Raw genomic sequence first — 19,519 nt, 5'->3', positions numbered from 1 at the left:
AAATGAAACTCCGGGACTGTTGCTAGCTGCTTATGTTTATTAAGAGCTAAAGTGACTTGCTAGAGGCTGTAACTCAAAAGCGAACGTCTGTTGGAGGAAAGAATAAGAGAATACGTCAGAATGTAACATCTAGCAAAGTACAGAGGGTTAAGGTCGCTCGACCGAATAGTGCATTAGGTAGTTAGCCTAAAACGATTTGGGCGTTTAGTCTGCAGGTAATATATAACGTTCAGCGGTGGTTGAATTAAGAATTTCAACTTCGCTCTAGGTCTCAGCCGTCGGTTGCCAACTTATCTATAACCAAATCTAATATCTAGCCCAGGTCTCGCGGACTCTGGTGCATGCATTATGGGTGTTAGAAGATACAGCCGGATAAAGCATTTATTAGGAACGGGTAATTGTGAGAACAGGCTTGAGGCCAGTATGTCTACTAGGCTATAACTGCCTAGGTAGGCAACCTGCGTGGAAATGAAATGAAATTCATTTGCATAACTCGTCTCCTATTGTGTGATGTTCACTGAATAACATGCCTACCTACCTACCTAAGGTACCCTCCTCCACTTGCCATCCGGAGATGTTGTAGATGATACCCCGGGGTTACATTCAGCTTACCTTACAGCCACGTGCGCAACATGCAGGTTTGACGAAACCTGTAAGATAGGATGGGCCTGGCAGGGAAATACCCTGACCGTACATAGTATGTTTTGTAATTAGGCAACGATCCAAACTCGCGAAAGCGAAAATGGCAAGTTCCTCAAGCCTGGTTGGCGGGCTGACGAAGTGATAGCTCTCTCCCTGCATGTGTCTGCATGTGTGATACATACCTCACGTTCAGTCCCCTTTCCATATGAGGGACACATCCCGCATATCTTCACCCTCCTCGATGAGGATTTGGTCAGAGCCTGTCAGAATCTGTCAGACTTTTCAAACTTTTTCATTACCTTCACAAGGTTAGGTAGAGGCACGGCAACATGGCAACCATGCATGGCATGGGATTCCCTTAGCGGATCGGCACGATGATCACTGACCACGTGCTGGTCTCCACGGAACTCCTCGCAGACAAAAGATAAGGAGGAGGGGAGAACCTTGCAGACACAAGTTGCCAAGCGAGATATGTCCGGGCGTCGGAGGGTCAGGGCTACGGGGATGTGACGTGACCAGGTACCGTTTTATCTGAACTCTCGTGGCGAGAATGAGGTATAAGAGCTGGGTATGTAAAAGAGAACAGCACGCTAAAGCCCGCATAGCATTTCTAGAAGGGGACTTACGGTTTACCTAATGTAGAAAAACATACGTTGGTCAGGCGGCGGGCTTCAGCGCCATGTGGCCTCCTTGACTCCTGAAGAGGGAGTCGGTACCAGAAGAGTCGAAAGTTGATGGAGATTACAAGTTCATTACCGTATCTACCAACGGCATGGTAACGTTAGATGGAGGTGTCCGTGCCACCCAAAGATTTATTATATTGCCTAGGTATATTAATGATATAGGTAGAGGGTATTATGCATTATTGTATTGTACCTACGAAGCAGATACCATAGTAAGTAAAGATAGCGGATGTTGTACCTATTGTATTATTTACTGCCGAGGTACAAACTAACGTAATAGCATTCCCCGTGGCTGCCACGAGTACATGCCTGCAATTTACGCGTGTGCTTTAATAAGAATAAAAACTTGCATACGCCGTCATCTTTCCCCCCCTCCCCCCCTTTTTTCTGATTATTTTCCCATGTGGAATTTTATTCCTCTTTTTTTTCTTAGTTACCTCTCTGTCCCCTTTTAATTAAGACGTACTTATCAAGTAGAAGTAAATAAATCGTACGACATTTATCATATTACCTACAATTGCTGAACTGAAAGATAATCAGCCTTTGAATTTACACTTTCAGTTACAGCGCAATACTACTTACTACGTTTGTAGAATAGTGCACGGAAGCTAATCCCACAGCTGAGGCCATTCGCATCGATCCAACCCCCCGTCTTCGTCCGTTCCATCCCTGCGTAGCGCCGTTTCAAACCTTTTGATCCACCACAACAGCCTATACTATACATGAGATATAGGTAAACATACCTAAGTAGACCTAGGTTAGAACCCTTTAGGTGTTACCTACCTCTGTTACCCTGCTGCTACCTTGTCACTCTCACTCTACCATTCAGCTGTCTAGCCATCCTGCCCAAGTGCCCACCAACCTAGTAATCCTACCTAAGGTGTAGGTACCTAATCAACTCTCAAACGAACGATTCAAGTTACCTTAAGTGCCTTATGTACCTACGTACTATGGTAGAGATATTGTAGGTACCTTGGGGTTCGGTACTTTCCAAGTCAGTAATCGCAGTTAAATCTGTCACAACAATCCCACTCCCATTCAGCCCATTGTCATCCAAAACACTCAGAAACCATATAACCTTAAGTATCTACTTTAACCTTAAGGTGTGAACTCTTCACATAATAAAAAACAATGCCTACTTCGTTAGACTCATCGCGCCCTATTATGGCACCCTCTACTGTAAGTAAACAGCCTTTTTCTTCTTTTCCAAGTCTTGTTATATAATTCATATTTCCACAGCCTGGTCTATTTACTTAAATCTCTCTCTCTTCGTCGCTTACTATTTTTCTATTTCCCATCCCCCATTCTCCAATTTCCTGTTCTCTTTTATAGAATTCGTTACGCGAAGGGAGACGATGGAAAGACCGGAAGAGCTAACAGGCGCCCTTCGAAATATAGATCGGCTCCCCTCGCGCGTCAGCACGCTACAGCACATATAGCACGGCCCCATCGTTGGCGGCGACAGTACAAACCACTGATTCGGCGCACGCTGAGATACGTGAAATTGAAACCGGGCTCGCGCGCATGGAGAATAAGGCCTTGTCGAAACAGCGAGTTGTCCTATCGGAGGAGAAGTCGGCCAACCTCAATAAGCTTGCACTAGGTGCCAAACTCGACCGCGCCCTCGACCGTCGCATGACTAGCCAAGATGCCGTCATGAGGCCCAGGAACCGAAGCGTCCGCGAGACGGATCCGGAAAAGCAAAACTGAAGTGAAGCTGGGTGAATTAAGAAAAAGATCAGACGAAAGCAACGAAATCGAGTTCGAATACAAGTTGAGGGATGATACCAGGCGAGCGACATCTACGGCTCTATAGCATTTCCTTTTCTCTTTTTTTTCCCTCTCTTTGTCATCATCAATCTCACGATGGGTCTCAGGCTAGACCCAAGATGGGCATGCCACTTTTATTTACATCTTTACGAGTCGGGATAAACATTCTGATTCTGCCTCCGTCCGAGAGGGATAGGGGCGCAAGGAAGGAGCAAGCTCTTCTATGTACCTCAGCCAGTCTACCGGTTTTATAGGGGCGTATGCGAATGACAGGAATTTCCAGCTGGAACCATACTGAGAGGCGGCGTCACAAAATCCAGGAACCGTCCACCCAGGTTGTAACCATCGTTACACGGTTATAAGGCACACACATGGTATATTGTGGAGGAAGCTGGGAAGGGAAAAGAGGATAGGGAAGATGAAGGGGAGGGGGAAGGGAAAGGGGGAGCCTGAACTAGAAAGTGGCATATTTCCAATTACTAATAGCTCGATGGCCAAATCCATTTGCATACCAAGTTTGTCTTCTCTCAAAGTTGTAGCTAATATCAACCAAGTTCGGGGTTAATGAAGACAACATAACAGGGCCTGAAGAAACAATGCATATATACAGCCTACCAACCAACTCCATGGACGCCTTTGGAGTGCCTGACCTATGGAAATATTACCCAGCTTCCATAAATGGATGGGAGGGAACGTAAGAGCCTTGTAAGAAAAAGGAGTAAAACAACAACAAAAACGACGACGACGAGACCAGTAGACACTTCATGAACTACTCTTTTCCAATTTGGCGGTGATATCCTTCAGCAAGGAGACCAACTCGCCCTCGTCGCCTTCCATCTCTAAGCCTCTGCTAACCCATTCCTTGGCCTCGATAAGCCGTCCCATCTCGACTAGACACTTGCCTCGCCTCCACCAAGCCTTTGCGTTACCGACACGCTTGGCCTCTACGCTGGCCTCGGCGTCGGAAGCACCCTCGGCCCAGCTCTGCAGGGCCATATGGGCCTGGGCGCGGTTGGCGTAGAGCGCAGCGACCTCTTCGCGCACCAGCTGCTGAGGCTCCCAGAGCGGTCGCGTCAGGGCCATCTGCAGACCCAGGGTGTAGAACTTGACGGCCTCGGCGTACTTGGCCTTGCGGTACTCGGCGTTCCCGCTGTCTCGAAGCTTGTTGACGTTGGCCGACCGCTTCGGGTTCACCGGTAGCGGCGGGGGCGGGACCTGGTTCGGGGTTTCCAAGGCGAGGAGCGAGCGATGCAAGGCGTTGAGAGTAGCTAGCTCGGCCTGTAGGGCGCGCGAGCCGGACGTCGTCGTCGAAAGCGCTTTGGTTTGCGGATCGATCTGCAAGGGCAGCATGGTGAATGTTTCAAGCTCGGAAGACATGTTGGCGGCGCGGTCTGGAGGGAAGGGGTTGTCTACAAAGAATGGAGGTAGGCTCGGTTGTAATTCGGAATAGGGTGGGAATCGTAGAAGTAAAGTCTAAGAGTGTATAAAGCGCAGTGAATAGACTCGATCGTGGTAGCTGTATGTGAAGAGGTAACGAATTGGATTGACGATGTTTCTAAAATGCGATCTGGCGACTTTTACACACTTTGTATCTCTAGGTATCTATGTACTACATAAGGTACCTAGGTAGGTACCTAACCTTGCTTCTTGGGTAACCATTGCCTAACGACAGGTGTATCGATAAAAGGCCACCTGGCAGCCTGGCAGCCTACCTACCTTAAGGTACCTACCTGTAAGCTGGCAGGATAAGCCTGAAGGATTATATAATCATGCACTATCTCACCATATTTTATGTACAATACGCTAACCCGCATGCATTCCAGCTTCATCTTCTTCATCTTTAATATCGAAACTTAACCAAGTCCATTAATCGCAGTAGATCGTTCAATTTTATTCAGGTAATTCAATGATATTTTCCTTGAAAAACTAACAGCTTAGACCCATACAGAAGTATACCGACTAGTAGCAACCATCACTTTTATATTTTTCTCTCCTCCTTTTTTTTCTTTTTTTTCTCTCTTAAAATCTTTCGCCCATCACTACCAACCAACGTCTCCCACGACATACCTATACCATATCATCACATAGGTACCAATCGATATACGATAGATACATAGTTACCAGGTACTTAGGCACCTAGGTACCTAATTATATGCTAACGTACGCGTGAGGTTCGACCCCTTTCTACCGGCTGAAGGTCTTACCCGGACGCCAGTTTTCTTCAAACATTTGCGACACGAAATAGAGGTCATCCTCCCATTCTAAACTATCCCCCGCCACTACGTGTTGTTCCTCAGTCAGGACTAGCGTGATCGCCACAAAGTAGAACGGCTGTGTCTTTAGCCTAGAGAATAGGACACTCACATTGTCCGTAGGCGTTGCGCGTTTCGACCAAGAGACTCGTCTCGTTGGCCTTTAAGGTTCCCCAAACTGCATTCTTCTTGTCCTCGGATCCTGCCTCCGGCATCAAGTCATTCACGTCCCGTTTGTAGTAATGCCAGTGGCTAAGGATGTTGTTCGCTCCCTCTTGGAGCTCCTCGACAAATTTCGCCAGATCATATCGGTATTTCTTAGGTACCCATTAGTTCAGCCAAGCCAGTTCTAACTTAGCATCACTCTTCCATACTAACCGCGTATTTGTTTTCTTTGGCCCGGCGTAGCCTGTCGGCACATGTGAACGAAGCTTCGTGGAGAAGCATGAACACGGTCAGATAAACAAAGTAGAAGTGGTGGGGATTCTTGCCCGCCATCACCTTCCATAAATTCTCAAGCACGAGCTTTCTGGATCGCGTAAGTATCCGGTGTCCAAGGGAGTCGAATTGCGCCGGGATCATTCGCGGTACCGGTATCGTCCCATGGTACGGACATTCGATGTTATCTATTGGCTTCATATCCAGCGTCTCCTCTCCCACGATAAATGCTGATCTCAGAGTATTCCCTACCCAAGTTAACTGACCAGAACCAAGAGGAATCGGCCACAAGTTACTAACTTGTCGCAAACCACAAGTAGAAATACTGTTCGAGTAAAATCCCATTCTTTATTTCTTCTATTCTTATACGAGGGGACATATCCTACGAGTGGCCCTTTAATAGAATGTCTAGAAACGGCACTCATTGATCTCACCTTACAACTCTGAGCATAGTCCAAGCTGTGAATTCACAGTCCGATATTAGTTTCCATTTGCCAATTTTCATGTTTGAGAGAAGGGAGAGGGAGAGGGAGAGAAAATTGCTTATGCGCTAAGAGGAATTATTCGCTTACGCAGCTCTGTAAGTCGTCCGAACCAGTTCAGCGACTTTGAGATCATTGGCATACTCTCGCACAGCCGAACGCGCATAGTCGTATAGATACTCCTCGTAACTCCTAGAAGTTTCCCAGATGCTCGCGAGGGCGTAAGGCTCAATGTCGATTCTATGCTTATCCCCTTTCGCATCAACCCAGTTTTTCCAAGTAATATCCGTCTCGTTAGGCGTGAACTTCTTGACCTTCAATACCATCGGATGACTGCTTCCCATAACTATCTTGATCGTACGGAACTCACTGCTATGAACCCAATCTCGCGGCCCCAGATCTTTCATCTTAGTCCCAACCCATCGTTTTGTGAGCTCAAGGCCACCATCGCGGAAGAGGATGACTTCGGCAAGCTTCCATCGCAGACACTGAAGCCTATGAATGACCTTCTTCGAGTCCAAGTTGATATCACGGCAGGTCAGGCAATCGACGCCTCGGGGGTCTTCCGGATCGGCCTTGCACTAGTACGGGCATTAATATATAATATCTCCAACACCATGAACGTTAGACGGTTTACCTACTTTTATTTTCTGCATACGACACCGGATGCAAGCCCATAAACATGTCAGCAGGTGGCGACACACTACTGTAGTACGAAGGATACAAAAGTAGTGTTGTGGAAAGAACAGGAAAGACAAATATATTTACCTTTAGCTTTCGGGTATTGCCAGTCTCCTTGCGGTGCTGGTCACTCAGGTGTGATCGAGAACGCCCCTCGGGATGAGGTGTCGGGGAGTTTCTATCCTGTGGAATATCATATTTACCGACAGCTTCCCACGAGCTTTCTTCTAATCTAGGGCTGCCTTCTTCTGAGAGGTTGGGAGACTCCCGGATACTGTCGTAGTCGCTGGCGCTGTCCCTCTTTACTAGCTCCTCCGTCGGTACCTCTACCGGCACGTCTACCGGTCTCTCTACTTCTATCCATCCTTCTTCCAAAGCTTCGTCTGGATTACCTATATCACGCCCTCTCAAAGGTAGGGGCCCGGACCAGGGAGGTTTTCGCTCTTGAGAGGAGACACCACTGTCTCGACGGAGTCGATACTCTAACAACATGTCCGGTGTGTTCAAACCGTTCAAGCCAAAAGGAGGTAAAGGGTAAACAGGGTAGTTGGGAGTCGTCGCCAATGTATGGTATGCCAGATAATCTGCCGGAATATTATGATATGATGAGGGTCCTTGCGTGGTTAGATAAGGCGGGAGTGGCGAAGGGAATAACGAAGGCTGGCTACTGCTGCCACTTGAAGTTAACCGGTTGAAGTTGTAAGGCCAGTCATACGCATGCGGACCCTGCTCCTGTGCGAGGGTGCGAGAAGATAGGCTGAAGTGGTCTCTTGCCGCATCTGATACGATCGGCTCTAGAGCGTAACCAGGGGGCCCCGAAGGAACGGGGTGGTCCCAGCTGGCATCAGAAGGGTTGTGCCAAAGGTCGTCTGATGTTGTGGTGACTGCGGCAACCGAAGTGACAACGTCGGCAGCTAGCCTTCGTCGCTTTCTGGGCGATGGTTTAATCAGCGATGAAGGTGAGAGTTTAGACCCATATCCCTTAGAGTTATTGGTTTTCGTGATCTGCAAGGAAGGGGGAGTAGAGCTAGCGTTATAGGTCGTTGAAGATGGGGGGGATGTGATCCGAGACCGTTTCCCAGCCTTCCATGACGTCTGGTCAATTGACGTAACCGTAACCCTAGTAGAAGTCGAGCGGCGGGTTGAGGAAGGGTTAACACGGCCGGGAAGAGGCTGGACCACAGAGACAGCGGTTCCATCCATGATGGGTTCAACCTAGTGATCTAATATCATTGCTTAGCTGACAGACGACAATGGGTGCTCGTCGTAGGGTGTGCGTGTGCACACATGCACACGTGTATGTGTGTGTGCGTATCAAATGGCCGGTTACCTACTCAATGGTTACTCAATGGCTCGCTGTGCGTCACATTCACCTTCGAAAGCCGGTGAAGAATCCCAAAGCGGCGCAGGGGATAATCGTTGCTCTACCAGCTGTCTCGATTCGAGACCGGCGAAAATACTGTGTAGCAGAACCATGAGTGGGTAAGTGATGGTCAGTAATGCGCAATATAGGTTGCGGGTTTCTTCCCGGTCAAGCTTGTTCTCGTTGCAGTAAAGGATGGGGTACGACAGGGTCTCTCAGAATTCCCAGGTTGTTTTTCGCCGGCTGAAAAAAAAAAAAATTTTTGAAAAAATTAAAAAAGATAATGCTAATAAAATAATAAAATAATAAAAATAACCCGCGCACAAGCTCCTTTAGGACGATCATCAAGCCAGAAAGACATGCAAAGGCCTCCCCGTAGTAGCTTAAAAGCCGTACGATGATCTATGACAAGACGTTGTAAAGAAGTAAGCTTACGCATCGCTTGTATTGTACAATACGTTATGGTATAACACCTACCGTATATACCGTATACCTACACATGACGCCCGACCAAAAAGGCGACCCCTCAGTGGCCATCGTAAGCCGGTGTAAGTGTACACAGAAACCAACAAATAAAATAATTCTCACCACACCGAGATTTAGATAAAAGCAAAAGTCAAGCCACTGTGTAATCATAGCCACCACTTGCATATATGCATCTTTTGATTTAAAGGGGAAAGGTTAAAAAAATAGAGGTAATTAATTAATAAAAAGAGGCAAAGAGAGAGATGCAATCCCTTCCTCTGCCCTCCCCACCGGCTATTAAAAAATCCTTATCTTTAACCTCCCCCCCTCTCTCCTACAAAATAGTAGTCCATTCTAATTTATTCTAATTTATATTATATTCATATATTTATTACATTTACCTCCATGATAAACTTCATGTTTCATATAAAGCTTTGTTCCTGGACATGAATGTTAAATTCAATGGACTTACACTTACATGGAAGTCCTCTATACACTTACAGCAATAGACGTAGATGACACGCTTCTCCATACACATGGAAGCGGACGGGGAGGTAGTGATGCAGGGCCGGTCCATTGTTGTCGTACATGCTGCAGAGTTGTCTTGGATTACACATTACATAAGAGCAAGGATGAAAGATTGGAACCTGCATGATGGTTTCCAAGCTGGCTTGCAATAGCTACTAGGTAGTTAAGTTTTTGGTGCTATCGTCATAGAACTGAAGTCGACCTCTCGGATGAGTTATTTGCGTAGGTAGATATAAAACCTAGAGAAGTCATGTAAATAAAATTATTTTCATCTTCATCCTCTTACCTTGTAATGATTCGTGCGAACGTGTCACCGTATCATGCCGCAGAGTCGCGGTCCTAGAGATTCAGGCTCAGTTGCCGTATGCGAGCTCAAACGTCTTTTCCTGACCGGTCTCAATCCCTGCTAACGAAGTGCTGGATCACAGCTCCTCTTCAACGACAGCCTCAATGCGCGATCGACGCAAAGGGGCAAATGAGAACCAATCACCATGATGACTCTGTGAGACACTCCCTTTGGAATCTCACCCGAGAGGTGCGTTACCAATAAATGGGGCCTTTAGGAAGAGCCTTGTCCCATCTTCGTCTTGCCTTACATCCCTTTCCGGTATTCCCGGTTGCCACGTTAGGCACAATGTCTGCTGAGGTTCGTGGGGAAGACGCGGGAGCGTGCCTCCGGCCGAGCGGTTGCTCACATTATCAAGTGGGAATATTGTGCTACCTAAAGCTCGATGTTGTCCCTTTAATAACTCGAGAATGCCAATTTTTGATTTCCTCAGCCCATACCCAACATGGCCCATACACCACCATTACAAGTCTTGTCTATATTAGGGCAAGGGAATTGGCGGACCGCATATTTGGGCGGCTCCAGCGCAGGTTTAACGAGATGTTACCTACCTACCTGACAACGGGCTCTGTGACGATGCTTCTAGAGGTATAATTTTTTTCCCCTTTGTGTGATATGCCAAATCACCATTCAATTCTGGCATTAGGCTTCACCATGCCCACCATCCCGCTTGCCGCGGCGATGGCCCCCCTTTATCTTGAAGAAATGGCAGCCTACCTCTTTCACAACAATCCATTTTCTTTCCGGGATTCGACAAATGGGCCATAGGAGCTCCCTGTAGCAGCTGGCAGCGTTACCACATCTATCAACGCTTTGTCGAAATGGCCATTGAAAAGATTCTGTTAAGATCGATGCGATAATTTTGGCGCCTCGTAGGTGAAGCCCAAACCATTATTTTCATTTGAGAATAAGAGATAGCCCGAGCCAATGGTAAGTGAAATGGATCATAGGTTTGTGTCATAGTTGAGTAGAGTCTTATGGACGATATTCTAAGTCGAAGTCTTTTGTACGCTACATGTAGGTATCTGAGTTTCCATTATAAGTGACGATTTCTCCTTCTCGAAAATAACCTCTAAGACTGTCTTGTAAGCGCACATCAACGAGAATTAAAATGACAACTCACATACCTCTGATGTCACCGGATAGTCCCGTCAGCTCGCAGCCTTGGATGCATCATGAGGGACATGATCTTCCTGCGGATGCTATGTTCCGGCAGGAGGACGGCAATCCGCAGCCACCCCCGGATTATCCCACCTATATTAACGGTCCAACCACATGGTCCAAAACTGATCCTAACATAGTTCAGCTTGGTAGCATAGAGGTAGCTGAGATAGAGAAGGGTTCCCAGCATTTCCATCGTAAGTTTATACCATGCCTTGCCCCTCTGATTTACCCAGTTTGGCAGGTAGCTTAACCGGTACCCATTCAGAACTCGAACTAGACGGTGACGAGGTAACACCCGACCATTTCCCACTGCCGAATCTCCGTAGTAAACTCGAGGAATGCGCATTAGAGGTTCACCATGGCCGAGGGCTGTGCATCATTCGCGGTCTGAGACCAGAGAGATACTCCATCGAAGAGAACATCGTTCTCTTTCTCGCAATTGCTAGTTATATCGGCGACAAAAGGGGTATACAAAACTCCAAAGGCGAAGTATTATGTAAGTTCTATGTCTACGTTTACTCCTACCACCTGCTAATGGGTAGATAAGCCCACGTTACCGAGTCCAAGTCCTGGACTGTGCCAAAAGAGAAGCGTCATGGGATTCATACAAACTATAGTTTGGTAGGTAGCTAATCAGCCTCAATATATACCTGATGCAACAAAAAAAATCTTTTAGAGACCGAACTGACAGCCTTAGCCGTTCCATACTGATATGGGATGCGAAACTCTATGTATCCAGGTCCGGGACCGGGCTAACGAAGGGGGGCGTACGTGCGTGGCATCTATAGCCACCATCTATAACGATCTAGTGCGGACCAAACCGTGGGTGCTCCATGCTTTGGCGAAACCTGACTGGCCGATCCAAGCGTAAGTAGAACCCGGAATCCATACCCATGAAAAGCGAGACGTACAACTGACAGTATTCCAGAAGTTTCAGGAAAGAAGCACCGTTCGTTTTAGGCCCGCTGATTGACTACCACGCCGGGAATTTATGTATCTCGATGGATCCCGCGCGAATCGGACCGCACCCTTCAAACCGAGACGGCTCGGTCCCAGACCTTACACAAGAGCAACAGGAGGCACTCATTGCACTTCAAGAAACGGCTAAAAAGCACCAAACACAGCTCGACACCGAACCAGGTGATATTATACTCATTAACAATCTTGCCCTCCTACATGGCAGAGAATCGTATCTGGACAGCGATACCTCTTCCAGGCATCTTGTTCGGCTATGGTTGCGCAATACGCGGCTGGGTTGGGCCATACCTCCTTCCATGATCATGCCATGGGACGCTGCCTTTGGGGAGAGAGCCAGCAAAGTAATCGATAGGTACTATCCTATAGTGCCGATGCCCAATTACATAGAGTGCAAGTACTCTAGCGGAACGGCAGCGTTCGTCGCTGACGACGGTTTTGATGAATGGGCCGACACTGTCCTGAGAGGCGCAGGGGAAGAAGACGACGCAGGTCCACGGCTTGAAGAGGACGCTTGAGATGCGGGTGTTTTTGTTAGTTGGAATATCGAACAGTCGCAAGGATGACGCATCGCCTAAGATTTACACTTTTATATGGCAATGACCGTGGTTTACGGTACATTACAACCTGGAGAAGACAACGCTGGTTGTTGAATGTATATGCAGACAATCTTTACTTGGGTCACAGGCAATTATGCTATAGACTTTAAAAACGTACTTGATATCGTAAAGTTGATTAAATTCTTCCTATGTCCAAACAGGAGCTATGTGATTATATCCCAAACCTAGGTAGATTTCGTCTGGTTGACTGTAAGTATATCACGCCTTGGGGAAATTGCAAGTGTTGATGAAGGAGTCTCGAGTGCACGGTGCGTACTTGGTGTTGGAGAAACCGGCGAGTATGTCGCGTCCACTACAAATTTCCCAGAAAAGGAAAGTAAAAGAGTTAAATGATGGCTTAGGTTAGGTACGCATTCACAAAGAGGACGTTGTAAGTATTTGCTTGTGTTTGCGAGGGTACGTCGGCAGCAAGAGAAGGATAAAAATAAAAACCTGACAAGTGGAAAGTTACCTTGGGTATCTGCTTTATGAAGGGTGACTATGGCACATTACAACTAATGGCTAAAGCAGACGATCGAACGATCTAATTTAAGACTTGCGGTGCGTAGTGATTCAGAAAGATTCATTACAAGGTGACAAGCTAGGGACTAAGGGATAATGAAGGGATAATGAAAACGTGGCGGGGATTGTCGAGGTAACTTATATCTAACATATTAAGTAAATTGGCGATGTGGGTTAAGGAGGCAGATATCAGATGTATCACCGAGATGAAGACAAGCAGTTATCTTAATGCGGCCAGGGACGGATATCATAACACCGACCTTCTCCTTCAACTCGTTAGTCTAATCGGCCTGTTTAGTTATTAAGCCAACAGGGCTGATTCAACAGAAAATTAACAAATGATCACCGGCAGTTCCACAATCTCTACAGATTCGTGTAGAACGGAGTCGAAGCCGTGCCTCCGTATCGATGCCAGAAGACGTGATGATGGCGGCCCGGTCTCGGAGCGCGGCTGTGGTTGAAGATCTTGCCGTGTACGGGAAAAAAACCCGGAAGACATCTATCGGGGCAGTGCAATGCAATTCCTATTCTATTGGCGCGTTCGAGATTACCTGGGATCGATCTAGGTCCACATTATGACAGATACTATGTTAGTTAGGTATGTATGCCGACGGGTGACACCTCCCTCTCCCTCTTTTTATTTTTTTCTCTTCTATTGTTATGATACTCTCCCTGTGTCGTCCACGAGTTGATAGAAATGGAAGATCCCAACGGGGGTGGGTGATTCGTCTCCACGGCATATTGCCTATCCTAACCGCCCTTTTTGAAGGGTATAATGAGAATGCATTATATATACCTCAGGTTAGGTGTATGATACGTATGATGTACCAGTAGGGAGAAAGACCTTGACGGCTACTTAGGTACGTGAAGCTGGTGAGGTGAGTGTACGGAGCCGATACGATACGCTCTCGAAACAATCCTAAGCTTGGCGCGTGCACTGCCTATGGATTCTCGCATTTAATTCGTATAAGAGGTTAGGTACCTGTTTTTAAGATATAAATGGATCCGTACCTGATGGTAAAATGGAATGTGTCGTCGACTCTCGAGCAACGCAAGATACGAAAAAGTATTCAAGTGGATGTGATGTTGGTTACGCTAATGTTGTGCGTAAGAGGAGAGAGGTTGACGATCCTGCTCGCCAGATAAAGGAGAAGAGTAAATCTGGAAGATCGCTATCATCCCGTGCCATTCATTACCTATAAGAGGTAAAAGCAGGCTCGTGATTGACGTGACCGATCGTCGTGCGAAACGCCCGCGCATGTACTTGTTGCCTACCTAATTTAGGTAAGTACCTTTGGTACGAATTATGTAGGCGATACGAACTTGGAAGAAAATCTTGATTGATTGGCGGTAAGAGGTTGTGAGCGAATTATCCCGGTTAGCTGGTAGCAGGTAAGAGGTAGATACCTCCTTAGTTGATGGTCCCGGTGTTTTCAACTCTGTGAAGAAATTCAATTAACTATTTGGAATTTAGTAAAAAAAAAAAAAAAAAAGATTGGCGAGGCGCTTCAGCTCCGCATTAAAACAAGTTTTGAAGGCATTTGGGGAATAACATTGACTGAACTAACTCTTTTACTTAGCTAGGTACCTAGGTACATATTGTACATATTGTACATACCTAATATGTAAGCGGCGGCTAATAACAGAAACCCGAGTTGAACAAAATAAGTAGGTGTTAACGTCTCATTATTTGCTGCTGCGCCTCGCTCGGGGATTGAAGCTAGCAAACCATCATGTCCCATTTTGCCATTTCAGTTCTCGGCATGTTGCCGACAAGCTGTTCGGCTACTTGGCTAGGTACTTGGCTAGGAAGTACAAGGCCATAGATTACCTAATGTACCTAATAAAGCTAATTCAATGGGGGTGCTACTAGGTATTCACCTAAAGCCGCCTAAGGTTTTGTACCTGCATTAGGTAAATAAATGTTTGTACCTATTTTCTTGCACGCGCATAAACAACATGGACGATCCTATCTTGCTTTAGGTACCTAAGGTATTCTTGTACACTACGTTGTATTGTGTTATCCCTATTGTGGCGCGTCGAGAAAGGGATCCTGAAAAAGAAGCCTCAAAACTTTAAACATCCAGAAGGAATATCACTTGCCGTATGTAAAGTGGACGTGGTCAAAAATAGTTGTAATACACGCCTACATGCCTAATAAGTGCATGCACCCAGAGAAAAAATAGTAACTGTTGGTAGCCTTTTCGTTCTGTTTGGATTCAGGAGAATCAGGAGAACCTACACTAATAACCCCCTAGCTGCATTTCGGTACCCCCTGTTCATCTGTCCATCTACCCGCAAAAAGCCCCAATCTGTCACTAAATCTGCAATCGGTCTTTCTAACTATGGGTCACTTGTAATTCTTATCCAATCAGATATCTTAATTCCATAGCCCCATAGCCTGGAACCAGTTTTAATCTCTCCTGTCGAACCGGGGTCCCTTTCTCCTTTACTGATATCTCGTACTGTTTTCTTGCCTCTTCCCTTTTTTATGAGACGAGGTCTTCCATTTTTATGTCGTGTTTTTCTCTCTCTTCCCTCTTCCATCTTCCCTCAGTTCTTTTTTTATTTTCCTAGCCTTTGTAATTAATCCGCACGCGAAGGATATTTAGGCATATCTGATTATTCCAACTACGCACATTCATTGAAGCACTTCGTACACTCATTATTACACCGTTCAGTCTAGAATTGGAAAAGAGAAAATACTAGAAAGGCGCTACATCGAGACTATCGCTACGTCATTTAACAGTACATTTATCACAGCGAGTTCCACCAAAGACGCTCATTCGGTTCAGACAATTCCATTCAAGTATTGTCATAAAGGACTCGAGATCCAGGAGATCAAAAAAATAACTAGCAGATAAGAATTCAAGATGGGTTTACGATCAGCTCTTACTGCATCTTTGCTGCTCGCTAGCAATGTTGCCGCCATAGACCCTATCATCATGAAGGTACGTAACGCTATATCTCGGATTACCTGTTTTATCAAGGTGAGTAATCTAATGCGTCTGTATTTAGGGGAGCAAATTCTTCACCAAGAAGGGCGACCAGTTTTTTATCAAGGGTGTTGCCTACCAACAGGAGGCTGGCGGTGGGCCTGGTGGCAGTACGGATTCCAAGAACAAGTACGTAGATCCTCTCGCCGACGAGAAGACCTGCGAGCGTGACATTCCGCTGCTCGAGAAGTTGGGTGTGAATACTATTCGAACATACGCCATCGACCCCAAGGCGGATCACAGCGCATGTATGTCTCTTCTCGAAAAGGCTGGCATCTACGTTGTCGCCGATTTGGGTGAGCCGGCTCTGTCGATCAACCGTGATTCCCCCGCCTGGAACGTCGAGCTGTTCGAGCGCTACAAGGGCGTTGTCGACAACCTTGGAAAGTATGACAACGTTATTGGGTTCTTCTCCGGTAACGAAGTTACCAACAACAACACGAACAGTAAGGTCGATTGTGATATTTCCACATGCTAGTTGGTGCTGACTTGTTACTTTAGCCGATGCCTCGGCCTACGTCAAGGCTGCTACCCGAGATGTGAAGAAGTACATCTCTGACAAGATGGCTAAAGGTGGACGATGGATGGGTGTTGGCTATGCCGCGAACGACGACGCCGACATCCGCGCTAACATGGCCCAATACTTCAACTGCGGTGACCAGGAGAGTGCCATCGACTTCTGGGGTTACAACATCTATTCTTGGTGCGGTAAGAGCAGCTTCACCGAGTCCGGTTACGACGTCCAGGTCAAGTTCTTCTCCAACTTCTCTGTCCCCGTCTTTTTCGCCGAGTATGGTTGCAACACTGTCGGTGGTGCTGAAGGCCGTCTTTGGGATGATACCACCGCCATCTACTCCGACCAGATGACTGGCGTCTTTAGCGGTGGTATTGTCTATATGTTCCACGAGGAGGAGAACGACTATGGTGAGTTTGTCGTTTAAATGCTTGAGCTTTCTGCCTCTAACAAGTATTTAGGCTTGGTCAAGGTTAAGGGTGACACTGCGACTCCCATGAAGAACTACAAGGTTCTTCAGTCTAAGCTTGCCGATGTCAAGCCTTCGTCCACGTCTATGGCTTCCTACAACCCTACCAACTCCCCCGCTGCCTGCCCGGCTATCTCTAAGAACTGGAAGGCTGCCGAGGCTCTTCCTCCTACTCCCGACAGCAGCCTCTGCGACTGCATGTACAAGTCTCTGTCTTGCGTGCCCTCCGATGACCTTGACGAGAAGGATTACGGCGACATCTTCGGCTACATCTGCGCAAATGACAAGACTGCCTGTGCTGGTATCAAGCACGACACTGAGGCTGGTGTCTACGGTCCTTACGGCATGTGCAATGCCAAGGAGCAACTTGGACACGTCCTCAACGCCTACTATACCAACCAGAACAGCGCTTCCAGCGCTTGCAAATTCAACGGTGCCGCCAAGGTTGTCAGTGGTACTACGGATTCGAAGTGAGTATCACATGTTCTTTTTTTGTTCGTATAAGCTAATGTCGAATAGGTGCGAGTCGTCTTTGGCCAAGGCCAGCTCCGCCATTGCTGTTGCGGCTACCGCCACCGCGGGCTCAGCAAGCAGCTCTTCTACCGGCGAAACCACGGAGAACGCTGCCGCTCCTGGGTCTGTCCGTATGACCCCTCTGATGACTATTGGTGACATGGTCGTCAGCCTCTATGTGTTGGTGGCCATGGGCGTTGGTGCTGGTATGGTTATGCTATAGAGGACTTAATATCATCCGGTTGGGTAGCGCTTTTATAGTGTCTTCAATAATCATATGTCGGCGTAATAATTCGGCCGTCTGTTGCTTTCGTCGGAGAGATTTGTCCGTAGTGGTTATGTTGTATGGCATCAGAAGATGTTTGGTTCCGTATTAGGCTTATAGAACAGTTAATTAAAGCTATCGCCATTCGCAATTTTGTGATTGAGGCTGGTTTGCGTAGTCCATTTTGAAATACCTATATTTACCGGGTTTGTCTCGTTGCCTCCTTGTCAGGGAAGATATTTGATTTGGACTCTCCTGTAGTTTACCGATGTTTTTCAGGTAAGGGAGGACTAGCTGATATTCGTGACGTTGCAGTTGTATGTTTACCTAAGTATCGTAACGTTAGAAGATATGCTGCTATTCGATAGCGTTTTTAAAAGCTTGAAAATAATCCATCGTGGTTGTAAGTCCATTCGTCGCATTCCCATAATCCTAGTGGCGTTTTCTAGCTAGGACTGTATATCTGGTTGATCCATAAATTGACTTTTTCAGCAATGACCTCGCTATGTTCTATTTTGTTGAAGCACATTTTTTAGCCATCTTCTTCGTATGAGAGGTACGGGTTTGCCTAGGTTAGGTACTTACTTATACAGAATGCGTGGGGGATGTTTCCTTCATCCACTATGAGCCTCGTGCGTTCGACTTGCTTCTGTCTTCTCTGGATGAAGTCGTCCCTGTAGTGGTTTGCAACCCAATGATCGTGCTTGCCAAAGAAGAAAAAGAATTTGGGTATAACCTTATCATGTGTTTCTGCTTCGTGGGCAATTTCCCATAACTCTTCATCCCAGTGGTCCTCCCCGATAACCCTCATCTCATCCATGCCCATGTGTAGAGCTTGCCACACTCCGTCCCGACTCTTAAGCCAGCGCGTCGTTACATCTGCTCCGTGGACAGGAAATCCCAGTATGCTGCGTACGATCCACCGGAGGGCGCCCCGGGGCAATAGATGCAGGAACGTCTGAGCAATCCGGTAGGCATTGTCCCCGAGTATAGGCGTTCGGCGTAGAAGGTCAAGTTTCTTCCCGCTCGGGGAGCTTGATATATGGTGAATAGTTGGGAACAACAGGATTCCGGAACCAAGATTCAGATGCGGGGCCAAAATCGGATCTTGTAAGAGCTGGTGGAAAAGCTCGAGGGCAATATATGTGCCTACTGAATGTCCGATAAGTAAAACCTCGTCATACGGATGGCCTTTACGCGGTCCTGAGTCGATGCGGAGCCCACTTAGGGCTCTAAGCGTATGCTGAATTTGGTCTTCGAGGTTATAAGGTGGCCTCTCCGAGGTGAAAGGTTCGTGATCGTTGTCAGCGAAGCCGGCAAGGTTCTGGCCGTAAATGTGAAATCGTAAGTGGCGAAGTGATTCTGCCTCATCCAGGAGATTCCGGAGAGTTGATAAGAAGGATTCGTAGTAATCAATAAGTCCCGGGTTCCCGGGAATGAAGAATATGAGGATATCAGGGGTTTGTGAATCTGCAGTCCCCTTATCGAGCAGACTCGGAGGAAAGGATAGGGAGTGGGTAGTAGTAGTAGTCATTGGGATAGCAATGGGTAGAGGTGGTGTCCGTTATAAGGTATAAGGTTAGGAGGTATGCAAACAATTATACTCATAACATTTTCAATGAGTCTAATAACGTTATGTGTGTTTTTCTAGTTGGTCTTATAATTACAACCTGTACGAAGAAAAACTTCAACTTTATGGCAAAAGGAGTCACTTGCATGTAATGTTTATATATGGTACAGAAGTGCGTACGCGTACATTGTATCAAAAATAGGTTCTAGGTTAGGTAATTCGTAAGCCTCCGGGATCTAAGCGTTGAAGAACTTTAGAATTCCAGCCATTGCTGCATATGGC

General features: G+C 46.8%; 7 protein-coding genes across 7 annotated transcripts; 3 read left to right on the top strand and 4 right to left on the bottom strand.

Annotated features, from left to right (window-relative positions):
• Positions 1 to 479: 479 nt before the first annotated feature.
• On the bottom strand, positions 480 to 1,597 carry F4812DRAFT_447068 (uncharacterized protein). The gene has a single exon (XM_047935706.1). It carries the CDS (start codon positions 1,243 to 1,245, stop codon positions 1,021 to 1,023), a length of 225 nt encoding a protein of 74 aa, XP_047785770.1. The 5' UTR covers positions 1,246 to 1,597; the 3' UTR covers positions 480 to 1,020.
• Positions 1,598 to 2,123: 526 nt separating this feature from the next.
• F4812DRAFT_248949 (uncharacterized protein) lies at positions 2,124 to 3,320 on the top strand. The gene is made up of 2 exons (XM_047930701.1): positions 2,124 to 2,504; positions 2,724 to 3,320. The coding sequence occupies exons 1-2, from the start codon at positions 2,457 to 2,459 to the stop codon at positions 3,033 to 3,035; spliced, it is 360 nt and encodes a 119-aa protein (XP_047785769.1). The 5' UTR covers positions 2,124 to 2,456; the 3' UTR covers positions 3,036 to 3,320.
• A 392-nt stretch (positions 3,321 to 3,712) lies between these two features.
• On the bottom strand, positions 3,713 to 4,757 carry F4812DRAFT_447063 (uncharacterized protein). The gene has a single exon (XM_047935705.1). It carries the CDS (start codon positions 4,470 to 4,472, stop codon positions 3,858 to 3,860), a length of 615 nt encoding a protein of 204 aa, XP_047785768.1. The 5' UTR covers positions 4,473 to 4,757; the 3' UTR covers positions 3,713 to 3,857.
• A 177-nt stretch (positions 4,758 to 4,934) lies between these two features.
• F4812DRAFT_447059 (uncharacterized protein) lies at positions 4,935 to 8,171 on the bottom strand. The gene is made up of 7 exons (XM_047935704.1): positions 7,036 to 8,171; positions 6,358 to 6,848; positions 6,220 to 6,244; positions 6,086 to 6,167; positions 5,726 to 6,033; positions 5,460 to 5,664; positions 4,935 to 5,374 (listed from the first exon to the last, which is right to left on the bottom strand). Exons 1-7 carry the CDS (start codon positions 8,149 to 8,151, stop codon positions 5,280 to 5,282), a joined length of 2,322 nt encoding a protein of 773 aa, XP_047785767.1. The 5' UTR covers positions 8,152 to 8,171; the 3' UTR covers positions 4,935 to 5,279.
• Positions 8,172 to 9,938: 1,767 nt separating this feature from the next.
• F4812DRAFT_453600 (Clavaminate synthase-like protein) lies at positions 9,939 to 12,307 on the top strand (the record flags this gene model as incomplete). The annotated part of the gene is made up of 6 exons (XM_047936509.1): positions 9,939 to 9,950; positions 10,867 to 11,008; positions 11,080 to 11,310; positions 11,362 to 11,435; positions 11,512 to 11,681; positions 11,743 to 12,307. The coding sequence occupies 6 exons, from the start codon at positions 9,939 to 9,941 to the stop codon at positions 12,305 to 12,307; spliced, it is 1,194 nt and encodes a 397-aa protein (XP_047785766.1).
• A 3,476-nt stretch (positions 12,308 to 15,783) lies between these two features.
• Positions 15,784 to 17,625, top strand: F4812DRAFT_463785 (carbohydrate-binding module family 43 protein; the record flags this gene model as incomplete). The annotated part of the gene is made up of 5 exons (XM_047938263.1): positions 15,784 to 15,861; positions 15,929 to 16,352; positions 16,408 to 16,830; positions 16,882 to 17,359; positions 17,409 to 17,625. 5 exons carry the CDS (start codon positions 15,784 to 15,786, stop codon positions 17,623 to 17,625), a joined length of 1,620 nt encoding a protein of 539 aa, XP_047785765.1.
• Positions 17,626 to 17,868: 243 nt separating this feature from the next.
• Positions 17,869 to 19,458, bottom strand: F4812DRAFT_248750 (uncharacterized protein). The gene is made up of 2 exons (XM_047930699.1): positions 18,253 to 19,458; positions 17,869 to 18,177 (listed from the first exon to the last, which is right to left on the bottom strand). Exons 1-2 carry the CDS (start codon positions 19,199 to 19,201, stop codon positions 18,113 to 18,115), a joined length of 1,014 nt encoding a protein of 337 aa, XP_047785764.1. The 5' UTR covers positions 19,202 to 19,458; the 3' UTR covers positions 17,869 to 18,112.
• Positions 19,459 to 19,519: the final 61 nt, after the last annotated feature.

Source organism: Daldinia caldariorum, assembly GCF_022478825.1.
Source record: "Daldinia caldariorum strain CBS 122874 unplaced genomic scaffold F4812scaffold_27, whole genome shotgun sequence".
In the NCBI taxonomy this organism is placed as follows: Eukaryota; Fungi; Ascomycota; class Sordariomycetes; order Xylariales; family Hypoxylaceae; genus Daldinia; species Daldinia caldariorum.
This window is presented reverse-complemented; position numbering and strand designations above follow the sequence as displayed.

What these genes read in the sequence shown, in the direction of transcription:
- F4812DRAFT_447068 (XM_047935706.1), bottom strand. Translation starts at nt 1,245, where the DNA reads ATGCGGGCTTTAGCGTGCTGTTCTCTTTTACATACCCAGCTCTTATAC.
- F4812DRAFT_248949 (XM_047930701.1), top strand. Translation starts at nt 2,457, where the DNA reads ATGCCTACTTCGTTAGACTCATCGCGCCCTATTATGGCACCCTCTACT. An exon ending in CTATTATGGCACCCTCTACT is followed by an intron (nt 2,505 to 2,723) that starts GTAAGTAAACAG and finishes TTCGAAATATAG; the next exon opens with ATCGGCTCCCCTCGCGCGTC.
- F4812DRAFT_447063 (XM_047935705.1), bottom strand. Translation starts at nt 4,472, where the DNA reads ATGTCTTCCGAGCTTGAAACATTCACCATGCTGCCCTTGCAGATCGAT.
- F4812DRAFT_447059 (XM_047935704.1), bottom strand. Translation starts at nt 8,151, where the DNA reads ATGGATGGAACCGCTGTCTCTGTGGTCCAGCCTCTTCCCGGCCGTGTT. An exon ending in CGGACGACTTACAGAGCTGC is followed by an intron (nt 6,245 to 6,357) that starts GTAAGCGAATAA and finishes GTGAATTCACAG; the next exon opens with CTTGGACTATGCTCAGAGTT. An exon ending in CCAAAGAAAACAAATACGCG is followed by an intron (nt 5,665 to 5,725) that starts GTTAGTATGGAA and finishes TGGGTACCTAAG; the next exon opens with AAATACCGATATGATCTGGC.
- F4812DRAFT_248750 (XM_047930699.1), bottom strand. Translation starts at nt 19,201, where the DNA reads ATGACTACTACTACTACCCACTCCCTATCCTTTCCTCCGAGTCTGCTC. An exon ending in CCCCCACGCATTCTGTATAA is followed by an intron (nt 18,178 to 18,252) that starts GTAAGTACCTAA and finishes TCAACAAAATAG; the next exon opens with AACATAGCGAGGTCATTGCT.